Here is a 26,801-nt window from a genome sequence, read left to right on the forward strand (position 1 = left end):
TTATCCATTATTACTATGAACATGAAATCAATAATGGAAATCAATAAAACAAAAACAAAACCTGTGCTGTAACACCTAGAGTGGGACAAAACAAGAAGTATATTAATGTTTACATAGGTATGCTATTGAACAACTTTTTAAAAAAATAAAAATTTTAATGTTTATGTATACAGCAATTTTATTGTTTTAAAAACGGAAAAAAGTAACATCCGATCAATCAGATAACACCAACAGACCATAATTTAATTAATGCTATTGTCTGAGTAAAACACATTAGACACAAATTCCTGTACAGGAATGTGTCAAAAATATAAACAGTATCCAAAACTATTAGGTCCATAACATTACAGATATCCATGAATAAGGTGGTGCTTATTATATCATTTAAATACTATGGTAGAAACTCTATAATTAAGATAGTATCTTGTAAGAGAGAAGAAATGATCTCAAATTACATCTAAAGGGAATTAAATTTTCTCCATGCCATTCTAATAGTTACCTATACATTTCTATTTCTCAAACAATTACAATTACTCCTGTGGTTGAAGCTTCCATCCATATCAAACCAATGTCTAAGGAAAACCTGTTCAATTATTTTAGAATATTTGTAGGTCTGTATATGTATATACATGCAAGAGTATAAGACAAGGCTACTGCTATAGTTTACAGAGGAAAATCCAGGCCGCTAGTGTTACCTCAATTCAAAGTCACTGAATTGACTGAAAACTCTAGAAGTTAATTATTTGGAACCCACTACACATGTTCTTAATGTTATAAATGAGGAAAGGTTTAAAGGATAAATCACAAATTCAGAACTAATCCATAATGTACATTAAGTATATTATGGTACTATAAAACAATCCACAATTTATAACAATGATTCTACAGGAAAAACACGTTCAGAAATAACTGCTAATGTCACAGATCTACGTGCCACTTTCACAGCCTCAGCAATGGGGCTAAAGCCTCCCCAGACTCCAAGTGTTGGCTGCATAAATGGGGTGCAGGACACAGAGTTCCTAGAATGGGAAGGTTAATAATCTTGGGGCTGAAAGGCCTGTAATGAGTCTAAAAGATAGTTTCTCTCGATCCTTTTTCACCCCCCAAGTGATCACCAGCCCCCCATCTTCTTCTCCCCTTTACTACCTACTCAGTGAGAAGGAGGAAACTTGTTTCATTAAGGCAATTGTTTTCTCTTAGAGGAAGGAGGCTTTTTCTCCTATCAAGAGATCACAGTAAACACCTACCACCCAGCAAACACGGTGCATCCAGCTTCATGACAACATGGACAAAGAAAACAGCCCCTGCACTCGAGAAGATTACAGTCTAGCAGGGAGGGGGAGAAATGTAAACAAATGTCTCCAATAGCGTTACGGGAGGCTAAGAAGGGATACCACTCCTCAAAGGAAAGAGTAATCGACAGTCAACTCCACTGCATGGGAGGAGGAGGAAGAGACAGGGCGTCTGTGGAAAACTTTCATAAAGGAGGTGACCTCAGTCACTCCTGAGAGATGAGTTAGTATTTGCTAAATAAGCACAGAGCTGCGGAGAGCGGCATTCCAGGCTCTGTGTGTCGCTGTGAGCAGCGACACACAGAGCCCAGCACCACCTGGCTCCCTGAGGACCTGATAAACCCTGGGAGGAAGGCTGGAAGAGGAGGAGAAAGACACAGAAGACTAAGCATAAGGGCAAGAGAATGAGGGGAAGACTGCTGGTTGACAAAAGACAAGACTAGCAACATAGACAGGGAAAAGGAAATGTAGACCCTTAAATGCCATGTGTTTAGGGCTTTAGCCTGCAGGCCAGTCCGCTGCAAATATGGAACATGAAATCAATTGAGAGGTTCAAGATGGCATTTTTAACACAATAAAAGATATTAGAAAATATCAGAATGCATCACATACCGTAAGGATGTTGCATTTGAATAACACACACACACACACGCTACATATACTTGTTGACATGTAAAATCTATCTGTCGTCAATACACACGTACGCACACATGAATAATACATATACCTAATGCGATTTCAAATCTATTTCTTACGACGGGCCACGGCTGAAAAGCTTTAAAAGGCACTGCTATCAACAAAGACAGGTTCCCCACTAGAGCTCATCACTCCCTCTTCTATGCTTCCACTGTATCAGCAAACAGATGTACTTGACTTGTCCGCTGCTTTACGCACTTCCTTCATTTTTAAATGCTGATGATCTCTACTCCATGAATCATCTACGCAAAAGACGGCTTCTCTTACGGATCTTTTTAACCACACGGTTGTTATGACACTTTACAATTTATTAAGACCCTGATCAGAGAGTGGGGGCAGGGAGGGGATTAAGATGAAAAGAAATCCCTGAGAATTTGTTAACTTTCAAAAAGATTTTGTGAAAAGAAGCTTCAACTTTAGTTTATAAATAATCTACGATCCATAAAGTTTTCATGACTCCACAACTTGAATTTTAAGTGTTTTTATTGGTTCTATGTGTGCACCTGATTAATACTAATAAGGCACAGTTGAAAGCACAAAATACTTAAACTATAAAAAAAGCATATACCCATAAATAAAGTTTCTTCTATCCCTGAACTGAATTATTTTGTTACTTATGGATATAACAGAATACATATAACGAAATATAAGTAGGAAACATACTTTTCATTTCATTTGGGGCTTTTGATTTACTGTGCTTATAAGATATGTTAAAGAAAAATGAAAAACAGACTTTGAAAGATAATGAAAGGCTCACTGAATTTCTGTCACCCCAAAACATGCTACTTTGGCATTTTGATTATCTTGAGTTAAAGGCACTTGACAAACAACAGATGTAAGAAGGGCACTCTGACCCTTTTTATTCCTGAGAGCAGGAGATAAAACTCCCACGTGTGAGGTGCCCTCGCTCTACCAGGAGGAAAGAAGACATTCTTATCACCAGCGGAGGGAATGGAGACCAAGAGAAATCTGTGCAAACAAACCTTGCCTTGTCAGACTAACCCTTACCTTCCTAACCACTTCTCCACCATTTACCACCCCTAGCCCAGACCTCTTTGTCTTATCAATTCTTCACAAATGTATTGTTTCTTTGTCTAAAAGATATAAAAGCTTCCTGCTCTGGTCACTTCTTCAATTCTTCATTCTCTTGTGAAGGCTGCTATGTACATGTAAAAATCTGATAAAAGTTGTATGCTTTCCTACTGTGAATGTGTCTTATGTCAATTTAATTTTCAGGCCCAGCCAGAGACCCAAAAGGGTACAGGAAAATTTTTCCTCCCCTACAACTTCAAATATATAAAAATAATTTGAGTTTTTTTTTTTAATTCTTTCTTTTTTTAGAACATGTACTGCATTGTAAGTACAAATAGGTACTTGTTAATAAGAGGAAAAACTAGAAACACTTTGTCTTTTCTTTCCTGAGGGTATCTTTAATTGGCCGCCGCTAACATGGCACGTTATATATTATGCATTTAGGTTCCTGGGTTGTTTACAGTAACAGAATAGTTTTCTCTGTGAACGGACCTCATGAGAGATCCACCTTGTTTTTCTAAGGTTCCCAGAAGGATGGCAGTCATATGGCATTAGTTAACCATGTATCAGTAGAACATAAATTATTCATGAACACTGGCAGAGTCTAAAGTAAACAGAAATGACATCAACAAATTTAATTTAGTCAGAGGTTCTGTTTAACGGGAACATTTATTAGACTGAAAAGTGTTAAGTTCTCCCACAAAACAGGCCCTACAGTCCCCAGGAAGGCTGAAAAGACTCCAAGTCACTTTTCCCCCATACTTTCATTTTGTTATATTGTCTAGTCTATGTCTAAGCCTAAAAGGAAATAGATACCATGTATACAAAATTAAAGTATGCTTTTATGTTTTAAAAAGTACCATTACAACAAAAATCATAACAGACAGTTATGTTTAAGACTTAAATATCTTTATTTAATAGAAATATTTTTACTACAATCACATGATAATAAATTTAAGTAAATAAAAAGCTTTTTAAAAAATAATTAACAGCAGATGTAAGCTATTATATATAGAATGGATAAACAACAAGGTCCGGGCTTCCCTGGTGGCGCAGTGGTTAAGAATCCGCCTGCCAATGCAGGGGACATGGGTTGGATCCCTGGTCCGCGAAGATCCCAAATGCCACGGAGCAACTGAGCCCGTGCGCCACAACTACTGAGCCCACGCGCCACAACTACTGAGCCTGCTCTCTAGAGCCTGCGAGCCACAACTACTGAAGCCTGCGTGCCACAACTACTGAAGCCCGTGCACCTAGAGCCCGTGCTCTGCAACAAGAGAAGCCACTGCAATGAGAAGCCCGTGCACCGCAACGAAGAGTAGCCCCCGCTCGCCTCAACTAGAGAAAGCCCGCGTGCAGCAACAAAGACCCAACACAGCCAAAAATAAAATAAATAAAATAAATAAACTTTAAAATAAATAAATAAATAAGGTCCTATTGTATAGCACAGAGAACTATATTCAATATCCTGTGATAAACCATAATGGAAAAGAATATTTTAAAAAAGTGTGTTTATGTGTATACCTGAATCACTTTGCTGTACAGCAGAAATTAACACAACATTGTAAATCAACTATATTTCAATAAAAAAGATTAAAAAAAGAATTATCCGGGAGCTAAAGCAAAAAGCAAAATTTCATAACATAATCCCATTCACTTTTTATATTTTTACTTGGTAACATGTTGAATACAGCACAGATATATTCATAACTTTAGTTATATGGCTTAAGGAATAAAAAATGTTATTGTTTATATTTTGTTATATAGCTATTTCTTCTTAAGAATATGCTAATGAAAGGCTCACTAAATTACTGTCTGATTTTACGATGGGACACCATTTTCCCCCTAGGGTATGCACTTCTGATTTAATCACACAACTCAGGAGAAAACTAGGATTCACTGACCAGAAAACTGCTTTCCCCTATACTGTGCTAAAAAAATACCTACTTCATTGAAAAAGGGAGATACCTACAGACACAAATCAAATTTTGAAATCTTTCTGAGAAACTTCTTACCTTGCCTTTTTGGTTCAAGGGTTCAATCGTTAAGCTGTCAGGGCCAATATCCACGATATTGCCCATCTGAAATCCATCCGTAGGGTGCGGCGCCCAAACGGGCTTCCCATCCTCCATTTCTGAAGGGAGCTTATCCACTATCTCCTGTTTCAAAGGAACGAACAAAGCAACGTGAGTAACTCTGGAAATGAAAAAAGATAATCTTTTTTTCAGTTAACATGTAAATCGCGACTCTTAGAAACACACGAGCACTCCTGCACGGGTAATCCCCGCCCCCTGCCATCCCGCTGCACCCACCCCCCTGTACCGCCTGTACAGAGGGACCAAGCAGAGGCTGCTCTGCCCGCCGGGAACACCTGCTTTGCCACCGTCTTCCTTCGGTGGTGACCGCAGTGAGAACCAGCTACACTTTGAGCAGCGCAGAAAGAGAGAGCAACGGTCACAGCTTTTACCTCTTGCCCACTGTAATTTACACTAGCGCTCCTTTTTACTGCCTGAAGTCTTCCAGATTGCACAATAAATTAAACAGTCATCCGAAGAAGAGATGTTATGGTGTGGAGTTAGCTAAGACTTGAACAGTAAGTCTATCTTAGACCTAAGGGATAAAAATGAGACACAGGAGAGGTTACTTCCTCTGGGAGACTTTCCCTGACAGGCTGAGACTACAGGCCCCACCCCTGTGCTCCCTAGAGGGATGCCCACAGAACCACTGAGCTTACTGCTTTGTCGTCTTCTTCTTTCTTTTCTGCAGTAAAACTTACATACAGTGAAATGTACAAATTCTAAGGATACAGGTTGATGAGCTTCCACACCTGGACATACCCGTTCAACAAACACCCCAATCAACAGACAGAACATTTCCATCTCACCAGAAAGTTCCCCTGTGTCTCCTTCTGGTCAATCCCTACCTCCACAGGCACCCGCTGTTCAGCACGCATGCTTCTGTGTACGGTTTCTTTCATCCAACAGAATGTTCTGACGTTCAGCCAAGCTGCTGTGTACACTAACCCACTGAATCACATGCCACAGTTGTCTACCTGCTGTCCTGGACACGAACGTTTAGATTGTTTCCAGGTTTTGCCTAGTTTGAATTCCAGGCTAGTTTTTCAAGTATTCCTAGAAAGCTGCTTTCATGCTTGGCATTCTCAGACCTAACGTTTACAATTCTGTCTTTTGAGAGTATCCCAAAGGGTCCATAACATATAAAATATTTAATTTTAATGAGCTTGGATTCTGTGAGACTAACGTGTTATAATGAATCACCTAGTGAGTGATCCCAGACGTCCTAGTTTCAGCACCTCAGCGGGAACTTACTTTTCCTTACTTATCTACACTTGAAGAAGACGCATGTGCCGTAACTCGCCTCTTGGGCGGCGTTCTCAGATCTGGGATTTCCCACATGGGTGTTCCCACGAGGCCTAGTCTCTCACGGAAGACAAGGATGTCCGGTATATAGTTCAATCTAAAAACTGCTAACTATTGGCAAGTCTGCAACGTGCTTGCTAGTTAATGTCTTCCATGCCAGGGCTACATGGTGGCTTCTGCTGTCCCCACGCAGTGAATGCGACTAGGTTTAAGTGCCATTCAGTGTTAAGAAGTTAACTGAGGGTTCTCCACAGAAGTGAATGAGTAACACTGCTTCAGATCTGCATTGCCGCACCTTCACGCCCCTACATCCACACACCTTCCCTAAATAATCATATCTAGTCCCATGCTTTAAATGGAATCTATATGTAAGTGATGCCCAAATTGACTTCTCCAGCCTACACAGCACCACTGAGTTCCCAGGTGTTTAACTTGCATACTGGACACCTCCTCATGGAGATATCTAACAGATGTAACATTGTTATTATTATATTATTACTCTGTTCCACCACGTTCATTATATCACTAAAGGCACCAACAACATTCATTTCAAATCAAACCCAGAGTCATGCTCAATTCTTCCAGCTCCTTCCAAACCCCTATCACCCCCTCATCCTGTCGGCTCCACCTCCAATAGGGTATCTCAAATCCACCCACTTCTCTGGATATGCTCTGCCTTCCTGGTCAAAACCAACATGGCCTTTTACCAGGACTCCTGTAACTAACTTAGCCGCCTGTTCCTACTCTTGCCAGTATGCACAGATCACCAGAAATCCTACTGAAAGTAAGTCTGATCATGACATTCCTGTTGTATCAGGGCATGGCCTAGCCCTCATGTGTTACCAAGGCCCAGCACGGAGCAGGCAACCCAACCTTCACCGAGTGACTGAATGAACTGTGCACACAGTTTGGGAGGAGTAGAAGGAGATGCTATCCTAGAAAGACTTGAAAGGTCTTAAAACCTAGACTTGAAACTAAGCTCCACCACTGTCTGACTAGCTCTTAAGTAAGTTACTTAATCTCTCTGATCAATATCTTTATCCTTACCCATACATGACAATATCGCTTACCTTACAGAATTGCTATGAGGATTAAGTGACGTAAAGTTGAGATCCCCATTCTAACGGCACCCAACAGGTGCCAGCGACACCTCTTCCCTTACAGTCCCCCGTATCCCTTGTTCGAAGCCGCCACTAAATTTCAAGTAAATGGTCTTGTGATAGTTCTAAATACAAAGGGAAATTATAGAATAGTCATGAGGGATCATTTAGGAATCATGAGGTATCTGAAAAAAAAATCACAGGGAAGCAAAACCCACAAAGTCAAAAAAGAATGTCAAAATTTCCTTGAACTATTTAAATTGTTTTCCCGTTTTGAACCATTTGCTGCAGCTTCCCAGTTAAGATAACAGATTTAAAGCTACACATCCAACGCCGCTCCTTCCTCAAACCCCTAAATCTACAGTAAAAAGAGTCTTTAAATTAAAGACATCAGTGCACAAGGAGGGGGAGAGCCCAAGAGGAGACGACAGCAACGCCATTCTGGAAGCTGGGAAGTGAGCGGCCGGTGTGCTAACTGACTTAGCAAACCTAAGAGCCAAACCCCAAATCTGGGATGGGGAAAGATAACCCAGTTACACCACCGAAGCAAGGGTGAAAAGAGGGGTCTAGCATCAGGGAGGCTAGGGGAGAGCTGTTTGAGAAAAAGACTTCCTAACGCCAGCCGTACACACGGCACACAGCTGGGCAAACGCCACCTCCCTCCCACCATCACCCCAAGAGAAGCCTAGAGGTTATTCTCTGAAGGAGACAGAGGGTCTCCGGAAAGAGAAACACCAGGAACGACTGAGGCTGTGCATACCGAAACTGCCACATGCTGACAAAACTCTCTTCCTGACCAAGCTTCAGTTAGGCGGCTCTGAGCCCTCTTCTTGACGAGGCCTCCGCTAGGCCTTCCAGTCTGTCCCCTCCTTGTCCGGCCGACAGAGGCCAGTTTTAGCAAGAATCCTGCTAAGCCGGTTTAGAGAAATCCTCTCACCCTTGATATCTTATCAAGTTCCTCATCCCCTACCTCTGACATATAAATCCTTAATCTGCCTTCAAAAAGAATCCCTTTAAGCCAGTTGAGCAAGAATCCCCTACCTGTGCTGTTTCCACTTCGTTTTTTTTCATCCACTGACCCCTGCACTCTGCTCACTGGCTATAAATCCCCAGCTGTCTTTGCTGTATTCAAAGTGGAGCCCAATTGTTCTCCCTATTGTAATTCCCCTTGTTATAGGCTGAGTGTATGTGTCTGCTATGGACTGAATTGTGTCCCCCCAAATATTCACATGTTGAAGCTGTAATCGCCCATGTGACTGTATTTGGAGACAGCAGGTAATCACGGCTAATGACATCATAAGGGTGGGGTCCTAACCCAATAGGATTGGTAGCCTTACCAAAAGAGGATGAGAGACATCTCTCCACCTCAATGCACACACTATAGGGAAAGGCCGCGCGAGCGGCCGCAGAACCCAGGACGAGAGTCCTTACCAGAATCCGACCATGCTGGCACCTGATGTCAGACTTCCAGCCCCCAGAACTGTGAGAAAATAAATGTCTGCTGTTTAAGCCACCCACTCTATGGTATTTTATTATGGCAGCCCAAGCAGGCTAATACACTCCTGCTGCAATAGTCATGAATAAAGTCGTCTTTGTCATTTTAACAAGTGTCAGAATAATTTTTCTTTAAGAACGTAATAGCGGAAATGAAATATTCACTAGAAGGTACAGAAAATAAAGTTGAGACAATTTTTTTCAGAAAGCCAAGAAAAAAAAAAAGAGCTAGAAAGTGGAGAGCGAAAAAGAAAAAGTAGAAGAAAAACAGATATAAAAATGAGACAAGTAAAAAGATTCAGCATCAAAATACCAGGAAAAACAGACACCCTGCTCCCTTCAAAACACAGAGGGGAGAAAGCTTTCCAATATCCAAAGAAAATTCACCAGAACTGAAAGGCATGATTTTCTAGAGTCTAGCCAAAATGTCAATTAAGTCCTCAACACAATAACTGGAAAAAGACAGACAAAAGGACAACATGTCACATTTCAGAATACCAGAAATAGAAGATGTTGCACATTTTCAGAGAAATGAGAGAAAAAGGGGGGAAAAAACATGAGTCATATCCAAAGGATCATGAATCAAAATGGCTTCAGCAACACTGAAAGCAGGAAATCGATAAAGCAATGCCTTTAAAATTCTGAAGGAAAATGATCTCCAACCTAGAACTCGGTACTTAGGCAAATTACCAGTTCAAACTGGAGCAGTATGACCCCAGAAGAGCCACTGTGAGCACCATTATCAAACACACCCACTGCCTCTGGACCAGGCCAGTCTGGCCCAGATTCTGATCTGAACGTATCTTTCTGTAACTCTGAGTCGATGATGTAACTTGTACCTGGAGGAGCGGTAGACACTCACTCCCCCCTCTATTAAATTAAAGATTATTTTCTACTGAGTGCAAGGGCTTTCACTACAATAAAACCTCTTTTAAAATAAGGCTTCATTTAATTAGTTTTGGAATCCTAATTATATTTATAACATAAATTACCCTTCATTAATGAAGTCTGATTTATTCATTCCACAAAAGAAAATTCTTTTGACATATTACTATTTGTCCCCATAAAAGCATTCAGAAAACCCCTACAATCAACACTCGTACATACGAAGCATGTCTGCACGGGAAGAGCAGTTAAACAGGTGCTACTGTACTAGAAACCATAAACACATTAACAGCTGACTACATATGCACTGCAGGAATACCAAAGAAAAAATAAGAAGCACTGGGGCTGGCTAAGCAAATTTAAAATTCTTGAAATTCCTTCAGTTATTCAGGAAGAGAGGGAACGCTCTATCATACGCTATCATCAACTGAAGACTGTCTCATTTTTAGCACTTAATTGACAGCTGGTATTTGTAAAGTAAGCGCTATAGCAATCGGTAGAAAGGCAATCTGTAGCCTGTCAGAGGTACTGCGCTAACTTTCACTTAGGCTTTGTTGAAAAGTGAAAAGCAGATCACCAAGGGGTTCCCTGGAGAGCAAACGCACTGGAGGCCAGCGTGACAAATACACACGCATCCATATTCTTTTTTCTCGGCAACTCCAGGGATTATCCCAATAGGGACCACGTGCCCGGAGCCGAACGTGTAGACCCAGCCCACCAAATAGGCGCCATCACCCGCTACGCCGCCATCACCTTCAAGGACTGCCCTTTCCAAACTGTGATTGTGATAGATGACAATGCCTTGTTTTCATTAGCTAGGGTATTAGAAATTGAGTACCAGCTAAAGTTAATTTAGAATTGAGCTCGGCTTCCCTGGTGGCGCAGCGGTTGAGAGTCTGCCTGCCAATGCAGGGGACACGGGTTCGAGCCCTGGTCTGGGAAGATCCCACGTGCCGCGGAGCGACTGGGCCCGTGAGCCACAACTACTGAGCCTGCGCGTCTGGAGCCTGTGCTCCGCAACGAGAGAGGCCACGATAGTGAAGAGGCCCGCGCACCGCGATGAAGAGTGGCCCCCGCTTGCCGCAACTAGAGAAAGTTCTCGCACAGAAACGAAGACCCAACACAGCCAAAAGTAAATAAATAAATAAATAAAATTTAAAAAAAAAAAAAAAAAAAAAAGAATTGAGCTGAAACAGCTGGCATAAGATACCAAAAAGGAAGGAAGAAGCATTAAACAGGGAAAGAAGAACCCTTATAAGACTGCCTTCCACAGTCATTCGTTCTGTAAACTATTATTTATTTGACCACCTAGTATATAACACATACTGCTAGCTGCTAAAGATATAATGATAGGCCAAAAAAAAAAAAAAAAAAGACATGGGCTGGCCTCATGGAGCCTTCCAACAGGGAAACAATCACTTGGAATAGAGCAGTAAACCAAACTGGCAAAAATCCCTGCCCTCCAGGATCTTAAATTCTAACTGGGGGTAAGGGAGCTGCGTAGATGTATCAAATTTGCCTTTTAACAGGACTACTCTTTCATCTCGCCAGGCCCCGGCCCTGCTGATCAAAAGAATGTTATGCGCACCTTTGGCGCACAAGCTTGAAACTGGCAACTTCTCTCACCCTGTATCAGTGTACCCTGAAGGCTATTAGCTTCCCTGGTGTCCAGACACTGTGAGAAAACTGGGCACCGGGTAACCGTTGGCCAGTGGCTGGTGCATTTTGTGTGTACCCAGCACAATCTGCCATTGAGCGTTTCAGTTCCCTAAGAACTTACTTGTACACCAAAATTCCCAGAAATATTTCAGCAGGTTTCCCTTTAGTCACTAAATTACCTTTTAAAAGACCTTCCTAGAAAACACTTCCCAGTTTACCTTGTTCAGCTAGTAATAAAGTACGGGAATTACTTAATTGCCATAATACGGTATTATGCATTCACTACAACACATTCATATTAAAATTGATGGTGAATGTCTTGATTTTATCAGCAATAAATATTCATCAACATCGGGGAGAAAATACCTACCGCTAAATACAAACTCCTGACAAAGAAATAAAATAAGAAAACATCTAAAGATAAGTTCTAAAACTTGACTACCTGAATTCAATTAAGAAGTAATTTTGGGGGCTTCCCTGGTGGCGCAGTGATTGAGAATCTGCCTGCTAATGCAGGGGACGCGGGTTCGAGCCCTGGTCTGGGAAGATCCCACATGCCACAGAGCAACTGGGCCCGTGAGCCACAGTTACTGAGCCTGCACGTCTGGAGCCTGTGCTCCGCAACAAGAGAGGCCATGATAATGAGAGGCCCGCGCACCGCGATGAAGAGTGGCCCCCACTCGCCGCAACTAGAGAAAGCCCTCGCACAGAAACGAAGACCCAACACAGCCAAAATATAAATAAATAAACAAATGTGGGGTTTAAAAAAAAAATGTAAACCAGAATACATAAGGAAAAAAAAAAAAAGAAGTAATTTTGGTATTCACTCACTTTTTCAATGTGTATTCACTGAGTACCTACTAAGTGCTAGCTACTGTTTTTTAGGCTTAGATATCGAAAAGAAAATACAGAGCTCTAATGTTTTTTAGTGTAAGACATAAAAAAGGAGCAATGTCTAGACCAGCTATGACATTCTTTCAGATTTCGGTAGTACTAGGTCCAGTTCATCACAGCGTAATGAGTGACCTAATCACAGCCTAGTGAGTGATCCTAAAGAGTGACTGTTTTTACAAAGGTTATACAGTACTTCCAAATATAACTTCACAAAGCCCAATGCATCCACTGGTGTTTCAAGCTAAGCCACTTGACTCTTCGAAACAGCCTCGAACACCAAGGTTAACTAGCTTAACTGGTATAGCTAAGATGAACTAGCTAACAAAAAAAGAGGATAAAAAATAAGGCAAATATTTTAGTAATAAGTTTATTATATGGTTATTACATATTTAAGATACTTTATAAGATGATCTGAAAACTGATACAATCAGGCAAATTACTCCAAATACATATAATCAGAATTATGAGAATTGGTTATATGATTTTCTTATAGATTTTACAGAAAAGAAATCATAACTATATTTAAGCTATAAACTCCTACATAAATTACTATCACAAAACAGATTTGAATTTAGACATAATTCAAATAATACATGCAGACAACCTATACCAAGATAACCTGGCCACAGCTTAGATCATTCTAAAGAAAGTTCTGTATTACTCAGAGACTAAACATCCCAGTTTACTTCAGAAGCTCAAAATTTCTTTTACAGATGTTAAAATACCAGAATATAACAGCAAGATATTAATTTATGCCAGGTGATTTAAATTTTCCACATCCTGTGACTAATAATAAGATTTTATTTATCGTCCAATGATTACATCCAGACCTTCCTTGGATAATTAGTGCTAGATTTAAAAGTTACTTCTCAAAAGTTTGTTGGTCTTTCAAAAGAGGAGTCTGTAAAAGACTGAAGACTTCCTCATTTTCTCTACCAAGGGACGTTAGCCTCCCAATAAGTGGCTAATGAAAAGAGCAATCAAATTTCGAGAAACCACGTTGGTCTTCAAGCCAAAGAAAGGCCTTTTCTCTAGGACGACCCTGTCTGTGTATAATGGCCCTACTCTGCTCAAACTGAAACATTCTGCAGCTTAAACTGCAGGCCCCAGTTCAATGTCACTCAAATTTGTCAGGAACCAAAGGTCTGTGTGTGATCAAAACCACAGTCTAGACTGTACACTATCTTCAATCAAGGTGATAAGAAGTCTAAACGATCCTTAGGCCTTTAAACACATCTGTGACATCTCTGGCATTTGAACTCTCCTAAAATGTCCCAAAACAGGAGTTGAGTATTTTCACCTTTGAGCAGCAGGGTCGTTTTAAGAGGTGGTCACAAGTCCAATCCAATTCAGGCCACACAGTTCTCCTGAGGTAGGAACTCGTTAAACAAACCAACCAACAAACTTCTCAAATGCTATGATTAGGAGGAATAAACCAGGAGAGACACACAAATTAAAAAGGAAGGGTAGAAGGTGCTGCCCCACTGTCATTTCTATCATTCTTTCATAAATGAGCCAATATAATCCAGGATATTCAATGAAGTTCTCATGTAATGTATAAGACTAAGGTTTTGTTTTGTTTTTTTTTAACTCTACTAACTTGGGTTGTGTGTGTGTGGGTGTGTGCACACACACGTATCACTCAAAACAGGAACTGAAGACACAGTGACTTTTCTTCTCACAGCTGGGATGGAGTTCACTCAAGTGGTCAAAGGAAACCACAGATTCACAGCATTTCACAGACCTTCACTATGTACAGGCGTTGCACTAAAACATTCGGACATGTTACCTCAGTTCATGTTTACAGCTCTGGGAGGCAGCTACCATCCCCGTTTTGAAAGTGAGGTTTGGAAGTTTGGGGAAGTTGCCCAAATAGAGACGACTAAGAAATGAGTGTAGAGGCGAGATATGAATCCTGTGTGACCCCAAGTCCAAACTCATAATCACTGCACTGCACAGCTTTCCTTCGAGCTTCTTGCGCACACAGTGGTTTGTATTTGTCACCAGATCTGGAAAAACCGCCAGCTGTATAATACTCTGCTGTCCTAACCTATGTTTTAGTGGCATAAGAAATAAATGAAGGTTAAAAGATATGTAAAGGCTTTATGAAAACCCTCTTGCCCCTTCTTTCATAAACATTAAAATGTTTATTATTTCTTATTTGTAAAGTCTTAACTTGGATTTAAATTCTTTCATGGGTAGATTACAGGGAAGCACAAACTAGAACTTTTTGGCTTGGGCGCTCTGTGCTGCAAGGTAAACATGATGATACTTCGGGGGTAATTTTGTCTTCCAGTTAATACTGCATTTAAATGACCAGCTGAGAATCAGGGATAATGAAAGGGAACTGGAGGCTGTTGTTGGAATTTTTCACTTTATTGATGCAGTTATGAAATATTTTTGTATTGTTGTTTCTTTCTGAACTGACCTATCAATAAAAATATGCAGTAAGAATGTTCAGATAGTCTACAAAATGAGAAACAAACTGTCTTTTTCAAATTTAATTTATTTAACCCCACTCCACAACGTGTTTTGATGACAGTGTCGACCAAACTATCTGTTATCTACCAAACTGTCTACCAAACTATCTGTAAAAATTCAAATTTTCTCACTTTTTAAAATAACCAAATACTCCTCGAGCTTTCGTCACCACACCAACTTACCAATCTGTCTGTGTGTCCATATATTCTGCTTTCCTGTTTACTACTGAGGCCAAACGAGCCTTCCTCATACCTAAGGCCAATCCTTCTACGTACCCACCAGATCCCACGCCCTCGGGCCACGCAAAGGCAGCGCTTCGGCAACGGCTCTCTCTGCTTCTCCCTCTCCCTGTCTCCCTCACCTCGCCCACTTCCCCTCTTCACTAGCGGACTACTTTCCCGTTCACTGTCTGCGCTCACTGCCTGTTTCCTCCCTTCTCATCCTCTCTTGAACCCATGCCTCTGGCACCTGCATCCCCACCCTTCAGGGTCTCCGGCGACCTCCTCCCCACTGCTAGGTCCCGTGAGCAGGTCTCAGTCTCCGTGTTCCTCAAGTAAGCGGTGTCAGCTGACAGAGCTGAGGCCTCGGCCCTGAAGCAGCTCCTTCACAGGCCTCAGGATCCCTCACTCCTCCGCTTGGCTCCCTGGGTTGCGCCAGCTCCTCTGGCTGGATTCTCCTTATCTTATCAGAAACTCCTGGGGAGTCAATCAATCCGTGGGCCTTCTCTCCACCTACCCTCACCCCCCGCCTAGGCTTGTCGCATCTAGTCCTATTACCCAGCATCTAGTCCTATGGCCCACACGCTGATACCGCCCAGGTTTCTAGCTCAGCTCACTCCTCTCCCCTGCGCTCCAGGCGCCTCGAGCCGCCTCCACTCCACGCTTCAGGAGACAGCGGCCACCTCCGGCTTCACCCTACAGCGGCCTCCACGCTCCCCTTTCAGTGCCTGCCTCGCTTGGCCCTCCTCTTGTCACCAAATGACCATGTCATCCTCACGCTTGTACGTGCCGAAACCTGTGAGGTCACCCTCAGCTCTCCTCTCCCTCTCCCGTTCTGCATCCAATGCTTCAGCAAATCCTCCTGGCACCATCTTCGAGTTCTATCCAGAACCTGAATAGGTCTGACCAGGGCACCCAACCCTCGGCCGCGTCGCCCCTCACTAAGATCCCCGCAGTAGCTTCTGACTGCTCTGCCTTCCTCCGCCTCGGCCCACACAGAGTCAGGGCTGGTACAGCAGTCAATCTGACCCTTTTATAACCTAAGCCATTGCCGATCTCGGCTCCACTCTCCCCGAATTCCGCCCTCCTCACTCACGTAAAAGCCCAAGTCTTCCCGGTGGCCCACAGACCCTTCCCAGAGGCTCTCCCCTGCCCAACCCCTCTGACGCCGCCCCACCAGTGCCCCCTCGCTTTACTTCATTCGCGATGGTCTCCGTGCTGTTCTTTAAACACACTAGGCACGCCTGTGTTTCAGGCCTCTGGTATTTACTGATGCAATCCCTCTGCCTGAAAGACAGTTTTCTCCGTACCTTCTTCGGGACTTGGCTTCACTGTCACCTTCTCAGGGAGGCTTCCTTCATCATCTTCCTGAAGACAGAAACCCCGCCCATCCCCCCGAAACCAGCACAACTTAATGCTCTCCCCAACCTTGCTACTCCTATAGTACTTCACATCTGGCAAACTTACTATGTGTTTTAGTTATTTAGAATATAAGCGTCTTCAGTCCAGGGACTTTATTTTATTCACTGCTGTGAATCTAGATGCCCAGAACAATGCTTGGCACAAAACAGGTATTTGTTAAATTGACTAATTCTACAGTCCTGCCACCTATAAAAATAGCTAGTGTTACTGCAGAGAGATGAGAAACCAAAAACAAAGAAACGGGACACTTCAGTGAGCCTACTCCAGTTCCATCACAGCAAATATAAACCTGCCACCAGGCTTCCTGAAATACTGAAGGCAGACTAAGGAGATCCACTTGTGCCTGAGGGCCCTTGAGACGGGAACCTCAGCACTTTCTCAGCAGCTCCCAGCTCCCGCCTCCTCCTGATTCATCAGGGACCACACCTCATGTGACGTGTTTCTGAACGGTGTGTTGACCTGTTCACATCTTGTTCAGTCTCACGCTAATTCTCAATTTTCTTTGGTTAAAGTTAAGGGCTGATGTCACGCGTCTCATGTGACTCAACAGAAAGCAAACAAGAATCCAGGAAGAAGGTGGTTAATGTCACTGTGTGCAAGGCACTCCCGCTGCACAGGACATGGGAATAAGAAGCATCATGTGACGCAGGTGAGCTCATTACTGACAGAGCTGAGTCACAACAGAACGTTCCTAATGACCACAAAGGCTTACAGAAAGCAGTTTTTCAACAGGGCAGGAATTCTGTTTTTAACTTTTAATTAAAGTCATAGAGTAAATACACCTTAGACACTTGAGTTTAAAAAAAAAAAAAAAAAAGCAAGCAAGCAAGTGTAAGAGAATCAGTAAATCTTTTTCACAACATTAGTCCTCAACCAAGTATCCTAGGATTTCTAGGTGTAAGCCTACGAGTCAACCATACTGTTCGATAATATCTTCTAACAGGAATCTCACCAGCTTTGGAAGGACAAACTGGAAACCATTTACGGACTTCAGGAACCACTTCTCTTTCTCGACTACCAACCACTAGTAGGACAGGCAACCATCAGAGCTCTAAGATGTTAAGTCTCTGACAAATCCATGCCGAAACAGCTCCCAGAGAAAACACTGAGTGGCTCACCTAATTCCACTTCGTCTCACTTTTATAACGGGCAGAACCATACTTACCCTAAATGTTAACTATTCAAGGTAGCCATAGGACGATGAAACTGTATAAATACTTTAAAAACATGTCTTCCTACAGAATGTCATCTCTTCAGCACATAACATCACACAGCTCTTGAGTGAGTCTGAAGGGGCCTTCGAATCATGAAGTGGCCTGATTACAAACACATTCTACTGAATTTACTGCATTCCTATTATGTCTCGGGCATAGCACCAGAAAAAAAAAATAGTAGTTCTCATCCTAAACAAAAAACAAAAGCACATTTTTTTCTTAAAAACAAAACACAGGTAGAAATAAGATCCTAAAAACTCCAAAAAATTACCAGGTTATCTCCCATTGACATTTAAAGAATTCAAACTAATTATTTCACGGCAGGGTCAGGGGAGAATCACTAAAGTGATAATATCCAAGGCATCCAAATGCGGAGGCGGGGAAGGGTGGTCAGAAAACCAGCACCGTGACACTGCCCCTTCGTGCAATAAAGTAGGTAAGGTTGGTCTACACCACCTTCTCTTTCCTCACCTTTTCCCCATCTGAGGACACTAACGTAGGTCCCCAAAACAGGCAAAAATCAAAACGTAGTGGCTACCGTAATTCCTCGAGATGAAGGTTCAAACCCCAAGCTACACAAACCTTAACGTGTTAGTAAGTAAGTTAGGGGAATTAACCAAAGCAAGGATTTTCTTGCTTTATAAACAAGTCTACATTTGCCTGCCTTATTAACTGCCTAGGGCTCGGACTTTTTTGAAATATTCATTTGAACATTTCAAACACTTATGACATTCATGATGTTCACGCTGCTTCCCCTGGATCCATCATCTTTGTCCCTCTCCCATCTACAAACACCTTTGTTCTTCCCCGGCCATGCTCTCCTCCACAAATAAGAGACCAAAGTGAAATACTCTTATATGGGAGCATTAAGACAGGATGACTTTGGCTGCCTGACTGATGTCAACCCAAGGGGGCACCTCGACTTTGGAGAGAGAAAGTGATGTAAGCTGGGTCTCGAAGGTCCAAGGATTTCAACAAATAGAGAATCAGGGAAGAGCATTCCAGACCAATGAAAGAACAGAAGGAGACATTCAAAACTGCAAAACTGAAGCTGGAGGGTGTACAGAAAAGGAGAAGAAGGGAAAAGCAGCTGGAAAGGCAGATACATGCCAAAGCATAAAGGGCCTTAACTCTGATTCTTTATTCCACAGGCGATGGAGAGCCGTCCGATTAGATCTGCATATCAGAAAGATCACGGTGTTCTGGTAGAAAAGACTGTGTGTAAGAATCCAACATGGTGAGGAAAAAGCCATCCAATTAGGGCAGTATCAGAGAGAATGACAAAATGGGACAGAAACCAGATAGCAGTAAATAATTAGCGAATGCATGAACAGACAGACAGACAGACAGACAGACGGAACAGGGTTAGTAACCAACTGGGTGTTTCAAACGAAACTAAATGAAAACTGATTGTCACAATCTGTTGGACTGTACAAAGCCCTCCAATCCGATATATTCATTGCTGGCCATCCAACTTAGCATTTCCCACAAATGTGCTGGATAAATAAAATTAAGGAAATAGGGTAACATAACAGATTCTCAAAACATGGATAAAAACACAAAGATTTACCAGTTGGCAAAGTTTAGGTGAAAGTTAGTTCTGTTTTTTTTAAAGGTAGATTTTGATTTAAAAAAAGTATAAGTGGCCAAATAAATCAAACACTGTAACTGCGATTTCTCTGAGTGGAAAAATCTACCTGGACTTTTGATTTTTCAGAGCAAGACTTGAGACAAACACAATTTATATGTTACTGTGAGCCCTTATACAAAGTGTGTTAAGAAACTGCAATGGTTTTGTCGAGGCACTTAAAAAGTTAATCAAATAGTTAACTTTTCACAAACAAAAATAATTAATCACTCTAAAATGTAAAATAAGTGATTATATGAACCAAAGATTCGTGCAGCTTCCCAGCTCATAAAACATGACATCATCTCAAAGAAATGCTACTTACAGGGTTAAAGGGCTTCAGTTTTCCTAAACAGAGTTAAAAGTAAGCAAGCTGTTTTGTTTTTTCATTAGATCTCCCAGTGAAAACCCTCTCCTCCACTGCACTTTGGGCATTTTGCCTTTACTCCAGCATAGCTATGAATGGTTTCCTTTAAAGCTGCTGCTTTCCACCTACACCAAAATTCAATCTTGAGTTTTTTACAGCATCAACTTGATTTGTAAAGTCCCTAGTTACTGAGGTCAACTGAGTCCAAAAACTTGAAGTCAGAGTAGTTCTTGAACTCAGTCACTATTTTTATAATCGCATGCATCTTGTGGACATAATTACACAGTAATTATTCAACAATTAAAATTCAACTCAGCTACAGTTTAGTCTCAGTTCACAAGAATTACTGTCCTAGAATAGAATCCATTAGAACTACTGAGTACTCTTCATGAGGAAAGAATTGCTTCTCACCCTGATTTCACTCTGCTTTTTTTCCTTCCATTTAGTTGTTCACTTAAAGTTGTGTGAATTACAGTCTCACAGTCCTATTCAATACTGACAGCACTTCATGAAGATGCACTTTATATTAACTTTTTTATTAAAGTGATAAAAGAACGGGGTTTTTTTTAAGCCGAGTACACTATTTTAAAAGGCTTATATAACCATCACAGGGCCCTGCCCTCCCGTCTCCCCCGTGCCCAGCTGCCCTCTGGACCCACTGCCCAGCATCATCGCGGGCTCCCTTCACCCTCCCTCCTGGGTACACACTGGAGTCCTTTCACGTCCACCTTCGTACCTAGTGATAAGACAATGCATGCGCACACACACACACACACACACACACACTGAATTCCAGGATGAAAGTCATTTTTCTTCAGGATTTTAAAGGTGTAACAATTAGCATCCAGGACTGTTCTGCCTTTCAGATGCCCCATCCCTTTATCTCGTCCTTCTTCTCCCCTCTGAACTGCAAGCGTCAAGGATCTAAACTTCCCCAAGGACACATTCGGTGTGCGGTGCTTGGATTCACTGAGCTGCGCACCCTGAGAGCACGGTGACTCTGGAGGCACGAGGCATGTAAAGCTGACAAGCGTTCTGATGTTATTTCTTTAAAACGCCTTCCCGTTTTTTGTCATCCTGCCAGCTCTGTAATTGGACGCTGCCCCTCTCTGAGTTTGCTTGCACCCTCCTCGTTTCTAACATGCATCCCTTTACCTCCTTATTCCACCTGCTTGGAAATGTCCCCACTCGACTTTCTAATCCCCCTGTTGAAATTTCCACTTCTACAATCACATTTCTAATTCCCCTCCACTGTTTCTGTTTCCTTCTTGTTGTTGTTTTTTTCTATTGTTTCTGCTCTTTCTCTTTCATGGAAAGGCTTTCCTCAACACATTTGTTTTCCATTCACACTTACAAGGCACGTAAAAGCTGACCAGGAGTTCTGTAGAGCGAGACCATCACTTGGCAGGCAGTCTTCATTCTCAAGTACCCGGGCAGCACTCAGCCTTTCTGTGGGCGTGTTCCCACTGGTCGTGTCTGTTCATCTTACTCTGGTAAAGGGCTTTTCCAGAGAACAAGGCCTCTGGTCTCAGGCAAAACAGTTACGGAACCGGGGGCCTCACCTCTTCACACACAGCCTTTCAGTCAAGCCCCCCGGTTTTCTGCCAAGTCTTCACCCTCACCTTCTGTACTAACTGAAACCCCCAAACCCGAAGCCTTGCAGGGAGCCTTCAGTTCCATCTGATCTGCTGGTGTTGGTTTTCTTCTCTGCAAGAACTTAGAATATAGATTCCTCTAGTTAACTAAGTCAGATAATATTCCTTTATCCCAATTTGCTGAAATTCCTCATGTGCTACTACCTTCTTCTAATCTCTTTGCCACAGACTTCTACCTTTTTTTTATTCCTGTGCTATCATTTTAATGAAGTCTCAGGAGAGAAAGAAGAGATAAATGTATGCAAACAAGAAATTCATGTTTAACAAACAAAATTTTTTTTTTTTTTTTTTTTTTTTGGCTGTGTTGGGTCTTCGTTTCTGTGCGAGGGCTTTCTCTAGTTGTGGCAAGCGGGGGCCACTCTTCATCGCGGTGCGCGGGCCTCTCAGTATCGCGGCCTCTCTTGTTGCGGAGCACAGGCTCCAGACGCGCAGGCTCAGTAGTTGTGGCTCACGGGCCCAGTTGCTCCGCGGCATGTGGGATCTTCCCAGACCAGGGCTCGAACCCGTGTCCCCTGCATTGGCAGGCAGATTCTCAACCACTGCGCCACCAGGGAAGCCCAAAAAATATTTTTATAGAATAACTCACTGCTAATTATTTTCATCATTGCAATCAGGAATGTTTAATAAAGCCTATTAATCTGACAATTTCACAACATCTGAAATTTTAATCATTGTTTTTTAAAAAGCCCCAATACTTTATTAACACAATTATTCATTATTTAAGAGTTTTTTTAACTTAATTTTTTAAGTTTGCCATTAAATGCATTTCAGGTAAGTGAATTGTGGTCTTGCTGACTTGTATTCTCACTGTCATTATAAAACTGGGAACGTGTTCCCTAAGGGGAAAGAGGCTTAATTCCAGGGTAGAGTAAAATCACACGGTATCTTTTCAATTTTAAAATCATGAAAAGAAAGTTAAGTTTCACAGAAATGTTAACAGAAATACTCAAATGTATACAATAAATGAAAAAGCACAATAAAGGAAAAATATAAGTACCCAAAGCTAGCAGAACTCCCGCCCACCATTCTTCACTTACTGTACCCACCACATGGTACCAATCCCATAAAAGTCCTACAACTTTTGCATTTTTGCTTTATTTCAGTATTCTCAAATGCTACATTCTAAGATTCAACAGCTGGATAAAACAGATGTAGAAAGATTCAGGAAGCTTCAGAGAAGCTCTACCACTCTGAATAAGCTTGAGGGAAAACACTGTAGTTATTTCTTGGCATGACAAAAATACACGTTTGGGATCTTAATTGCTCTGGCACAAATTCTCCTTTTTTAACCCTGTAAAAATAATTATATAGTCCAACCTATCTTCTAGAGAATAATCTACTCTTACCTTGTTAACAAGATACTGATAGCCCATATCATCATCCAAGGTACCCCATTAATAGCGATAGAGCAAAATCATTTAAAACATGCTAGATTGGAACAAGCCATGAAATAAATTCATCTTAACCCAAAGCTAAAAACTAAGAACCAAATAACCATAGTGACTGGTGGACCAACTCTTCAGCAGAATATCAGAACTTAACTGTTTCTACAATATGAACAATCAATGACCTGTATTACTGTGTTAATTTCCAAATACAAAAACAAAGACAGAGAAAAGTTAAGTGACTCATCCATAGCCACATAACAAAGAGCACTGCACAAGGCTCCTCTGTGTCCATCCATTTGCTTCCCATTAAACTGTGCCAACCCTTCAACTTTCTTTCAATAATCTATTTCTATCAGAGCCCACTGATAGAAATATTATGCCACAAGAAAAGTCTGCAATTTAATATATATTACTTAATAATCAATTTTTTGTTCCCTAAAAAGGATTCAAGTATGCACTTCAATATAGGTTGCTGAAAGCCATTTAGAAATAGCAGGTAGTGTGGCTCAAGAGAAATCTTTTTAAATGTTCAACCCAAATGCTTCTACTTCACAAGTATTCAAACAGATCCTTATAAAAGATCAAGGTGAAAAAATTTTTTTTCATTCTTACATCAGCTGAAAAATCAGTCTCCTTGATGAAGTACTTTTACTAATGGAATAAAATCAAGAGGAAAAGATTTTAACAGAATCTTTGTGTTATTACTTAAGTGCCCCAATTTTTTTTACCACCTAGTATAGCACATCCTGTTACATTTTAAACATATACCATTACAATTTAAAATTTTTTCAGAGACTTAATCAGGTTTCACAGCAATTACAATTTTATCCCACCGTTAACAGGATCATAAACACTATACATATTAAGTTCATTAATTCTTCTAAATATGAAATCTTACCTAGAAAAATTCACAATTGAGCCACAGATCAAAATAAGAAATTCAACAGGACTCCAAAAATTTTCTAACTAAATCAATTATTTTTTAAAATTAAAAATCTGGCTATTATGCTACTGCAGGGAAAAAAATAAATCTAGTAATTAAAAATGTCATGATGGCTGCATAATTACATCTGTACTTTATTTATAATTTACTTACAACAAAAAAATTCCAGAAACTTACACATCAATGATAAACTCCTATAAAAATTAACGTGAACAAGTCTCCAATCTAATAATCCAAAAAATGCAAATGAAAATGAGATACCATTCTTGCCTACAGAATTAGAAAAAAAGTTTATTGTAATAACCAACGCTAAAGAAGTTATGGTGGAACTTACATCTTCAAGCATTGTTGTGAAAAATATAAACTGGTTATTACAGTTTTGAAAAGCAACATGGCTATATGCATATATTAAGAGTCTTAAGAATGTTTAGACTTTTCTTATTTCTAGCCATCTATACTTAAGATAATCAGAAGCTTAGCTATAGAGATATTCTCTGCAGTGGTACTTAAAAAAAAAGAGGAAAAAAAGACAAGGAAGAGAAAAAGAAAACAGAAAAAGAAAAATCTTAGAAATAAGCTAAATGTTTAAAAATAAAGGGCAATTAACTAAATTATAGTACTGTGTAATTTCGCATTTGCGGAGTCAAAACCACAGGTTTGAATTCCCAATAACAGCTACTCTGAAAAACCATGACATAGTGATTTATAAGGGGGTGATACCTACCAACACTGTTATTGTGAGGATTAAATGAAATACCACATATCTCCGCAATTATATGTACCTTTTTCACGTGCTAACATGTTTAGAACTAAGATGCATTTAGCAATCAATGGTGTGTCATGACTTAATTGGCAGTGTTATTTTTTCTCTTTCAGAAGTACATAAAATAATTGTGTGCCTTAGAATTGATGGTTATTAGGATAGAATTTAGATTCAGTGAAAGCTGGCAATGGACTGCAGAGCCTGGCACAAATTTGAAAGGCATAGCACACAGGGAGACTGGCGACCTGAACCAGTCGTCTGGATAGCAAGTGAGCCTGCAGACATTCCTGCATCTTCCCTCAGCTCACCAGCTGTACCTAGCATAACGTACAGATGAACTCTTGTTATTGTTTTCAGTTAAAGTATACACTGCATATGAAGGACTATCACATTACCTTAATTGTTTTCATTTGTTTAATAGCATGGCAAATGCTTATTTCTTTGGGTAACTACTTTCTCTCATCTCCTTCCTCCAGCCATTTTCAACCCAAGTACTCCAGGCTGAGCCGATCCCCAAGCCTTTGCTCAAATGGCTTCCTCTGACAAAATCATTCCGGAACCAAAGCTCTGGCATCACCTTTCTCTGAAGCTTCTCCTGCCTCAGCCCAATCTCCTCCCACCACTCTTTCTCATCTTTGGTCCCACTTCATCCCGCATGCAATTTTCCAAATAGAGCATGAGAAAATGTTATTGCTAGCGTTTACTTAAGCTCTTCCCCCTAAACTGAAGTAACTGACGATGGGGGAGTTTGATTGTGTATCCTCAAGCCCTCAAGCCAAGGACACAATAAACCTTCTGTAAATGTTGCATACACAGAGGAGTTTACAGTGCACCATACATAACTTGCAGAACTAACTGTACCCTGGATACTCCAGAAATATTTAAATTGGCATCAGAAGCAAATGTTTAGTCCTACATGTTTATGCGACAAAACATGAACATAGTTCAAATTTTCTTATATACTTTACCCAATATTTTCACAAAAGAAAATAGTCAAGGAATTAAACTGACGCATATTTTATACAGCCGTCCTGCAGAGAATTCCACAATTCATCCTGAGGGTAGAGTAACCTTGATAATAAAATGTACAAACATAGATACAAAAATCCTAAACAAATATCAGCAAACCAAATCTAGTAATAAGTAAAAAGTACAATATATCACAACCATATTTGGTTTATTCCAAGAATGCAACTTTGTTTTAACATTTAAAAACTCAATCTATGAAAAGATACTCAAAATTATAATGGATGGCAAAGAAGCACAGGAAATAATGTTCAACACTGTAATCATCAGAGAAATGCACCTTAAAACCCCAATAAGATAGTACTACACATCCACTAGAAAGGCTAAAATTTTTAAAACTGACACTACCAAATGTTAGCAAGGATGCAGAACAATTGACACGCTCATATATTGTTTACCATACTATCTGAAATCCTACTATCCTAGGAATTTACCCAAAAGAGATATCCACACAAAAAATTATATCCAAATATTTACAGCAGCTTTTTTGTTTTGTAACTGCCCCAAACGGGAAACAATTACAACTTCTATCAACAGATGAGCACATAAACAAAAATACATATAATGGAAAACTACTCAGCAGTAAATAGGACTGAGGTGCTGATAGACACAACAACATGAACTATGCTAAGTGAAAGACACAAGACACCAGGAATATATAGTGTAAGATGCCACTTATATGAAATGCCAGAACAGGCAAAACTAATCTAAAATAACAGAAATCAGATTGGGGAGGGGGTCAGGAGCTGAGGAGGGGCAATGGGACTGACAAAAAAGGGGAACGGGGCTTCCCTGGTGGCGCAGTGGTTGAGAATCTGCCTGCCAATGCAGGGGACACGGGTTCGAGCCCTGGTCTGGGAAGATCCCACATGCCGCGGAGCAACTAGGCCCGTGAGCCACAACTACTGAGCCTGCGTGTCTGGAGCCTGTGCTCCGCAACAAGAGAGGCTGCGATAGTGAGAGGCCCGCGCACCGCGATGAAGAGTGGCCCCCGCTCGCCGCGACTAGAGAAAGCCCTCGCACAGAAACGAAGACCCAACACAGCCAAAAATAAATAAATTAATTAGTTTAATAAATAAATAAATAAATTTATTTTTAAAAAAAAAGGGGAATGAAGGACCTTTGGCGGGAAACGGAACTATTCTAAATCTCAAACTGTACTCCTAAAAATGTGAATTTTATTGTATGTAAACTATACCTCCATAAACTTGAATTTTTTTTAAATCAATTATTAGGATTCATTAACACTACAAACATTCAGTAAA

The 26,801-nt window shown here is 40.9% G+C and overlaps 1 protein-coding gene and 1 long non-coding RNA gene across 11 annotated transcripts in view; one reads left to right on the forward strand and one right to left on the reverse strand.

Annotated features, from left to right (window-relative positions):
• The window catches only part of LOC309666676, a 314,729-nt gene that overhangs the window by 211,646 nt on the left and 76,282 nt on the right, over positions 1 to 26,801 (forward strand). The gene's annotated exons all lie outside the window — the stretch shown is intronic.
• MYO6 (myosin VI) overlaps positions 1 to 26,801 on the reverse strand; it is a 141,579-nt gene that overhangs the window by 81,268 nt on the left and 33,510 nt on the right. For all 10 annotated transcript variants that reach the window (XM_082474155.1, XM_082474157.1, XM_082474156.1 and 7 more), the window contains one exon: positions 5,036 to 5,179. In XM_082474155.1, coding sequence (XP_082330281.1) covers positions 5,036 to 5,152 — 117 coding nt within the window. In that variant the 5' untranslated portion in view covers positions 5,153 to 5,179. The remainder of the gene's footprint in view (positions 1 to 5,035; positions 5,180 to 26,801) is intronic.

Source organism: Balaenoptera physalus (genome assembly GCF_965194825.1).
Source record: "Balaenoptera physalus genome assembly, chromosome: 9".
Lineage (NCBI taxonomy): Eukaryota > Metazoa > Chordata > Mammalia > Artiodactyla > Balaenopteridae > Balaenoptera > Balaenoptera physalus.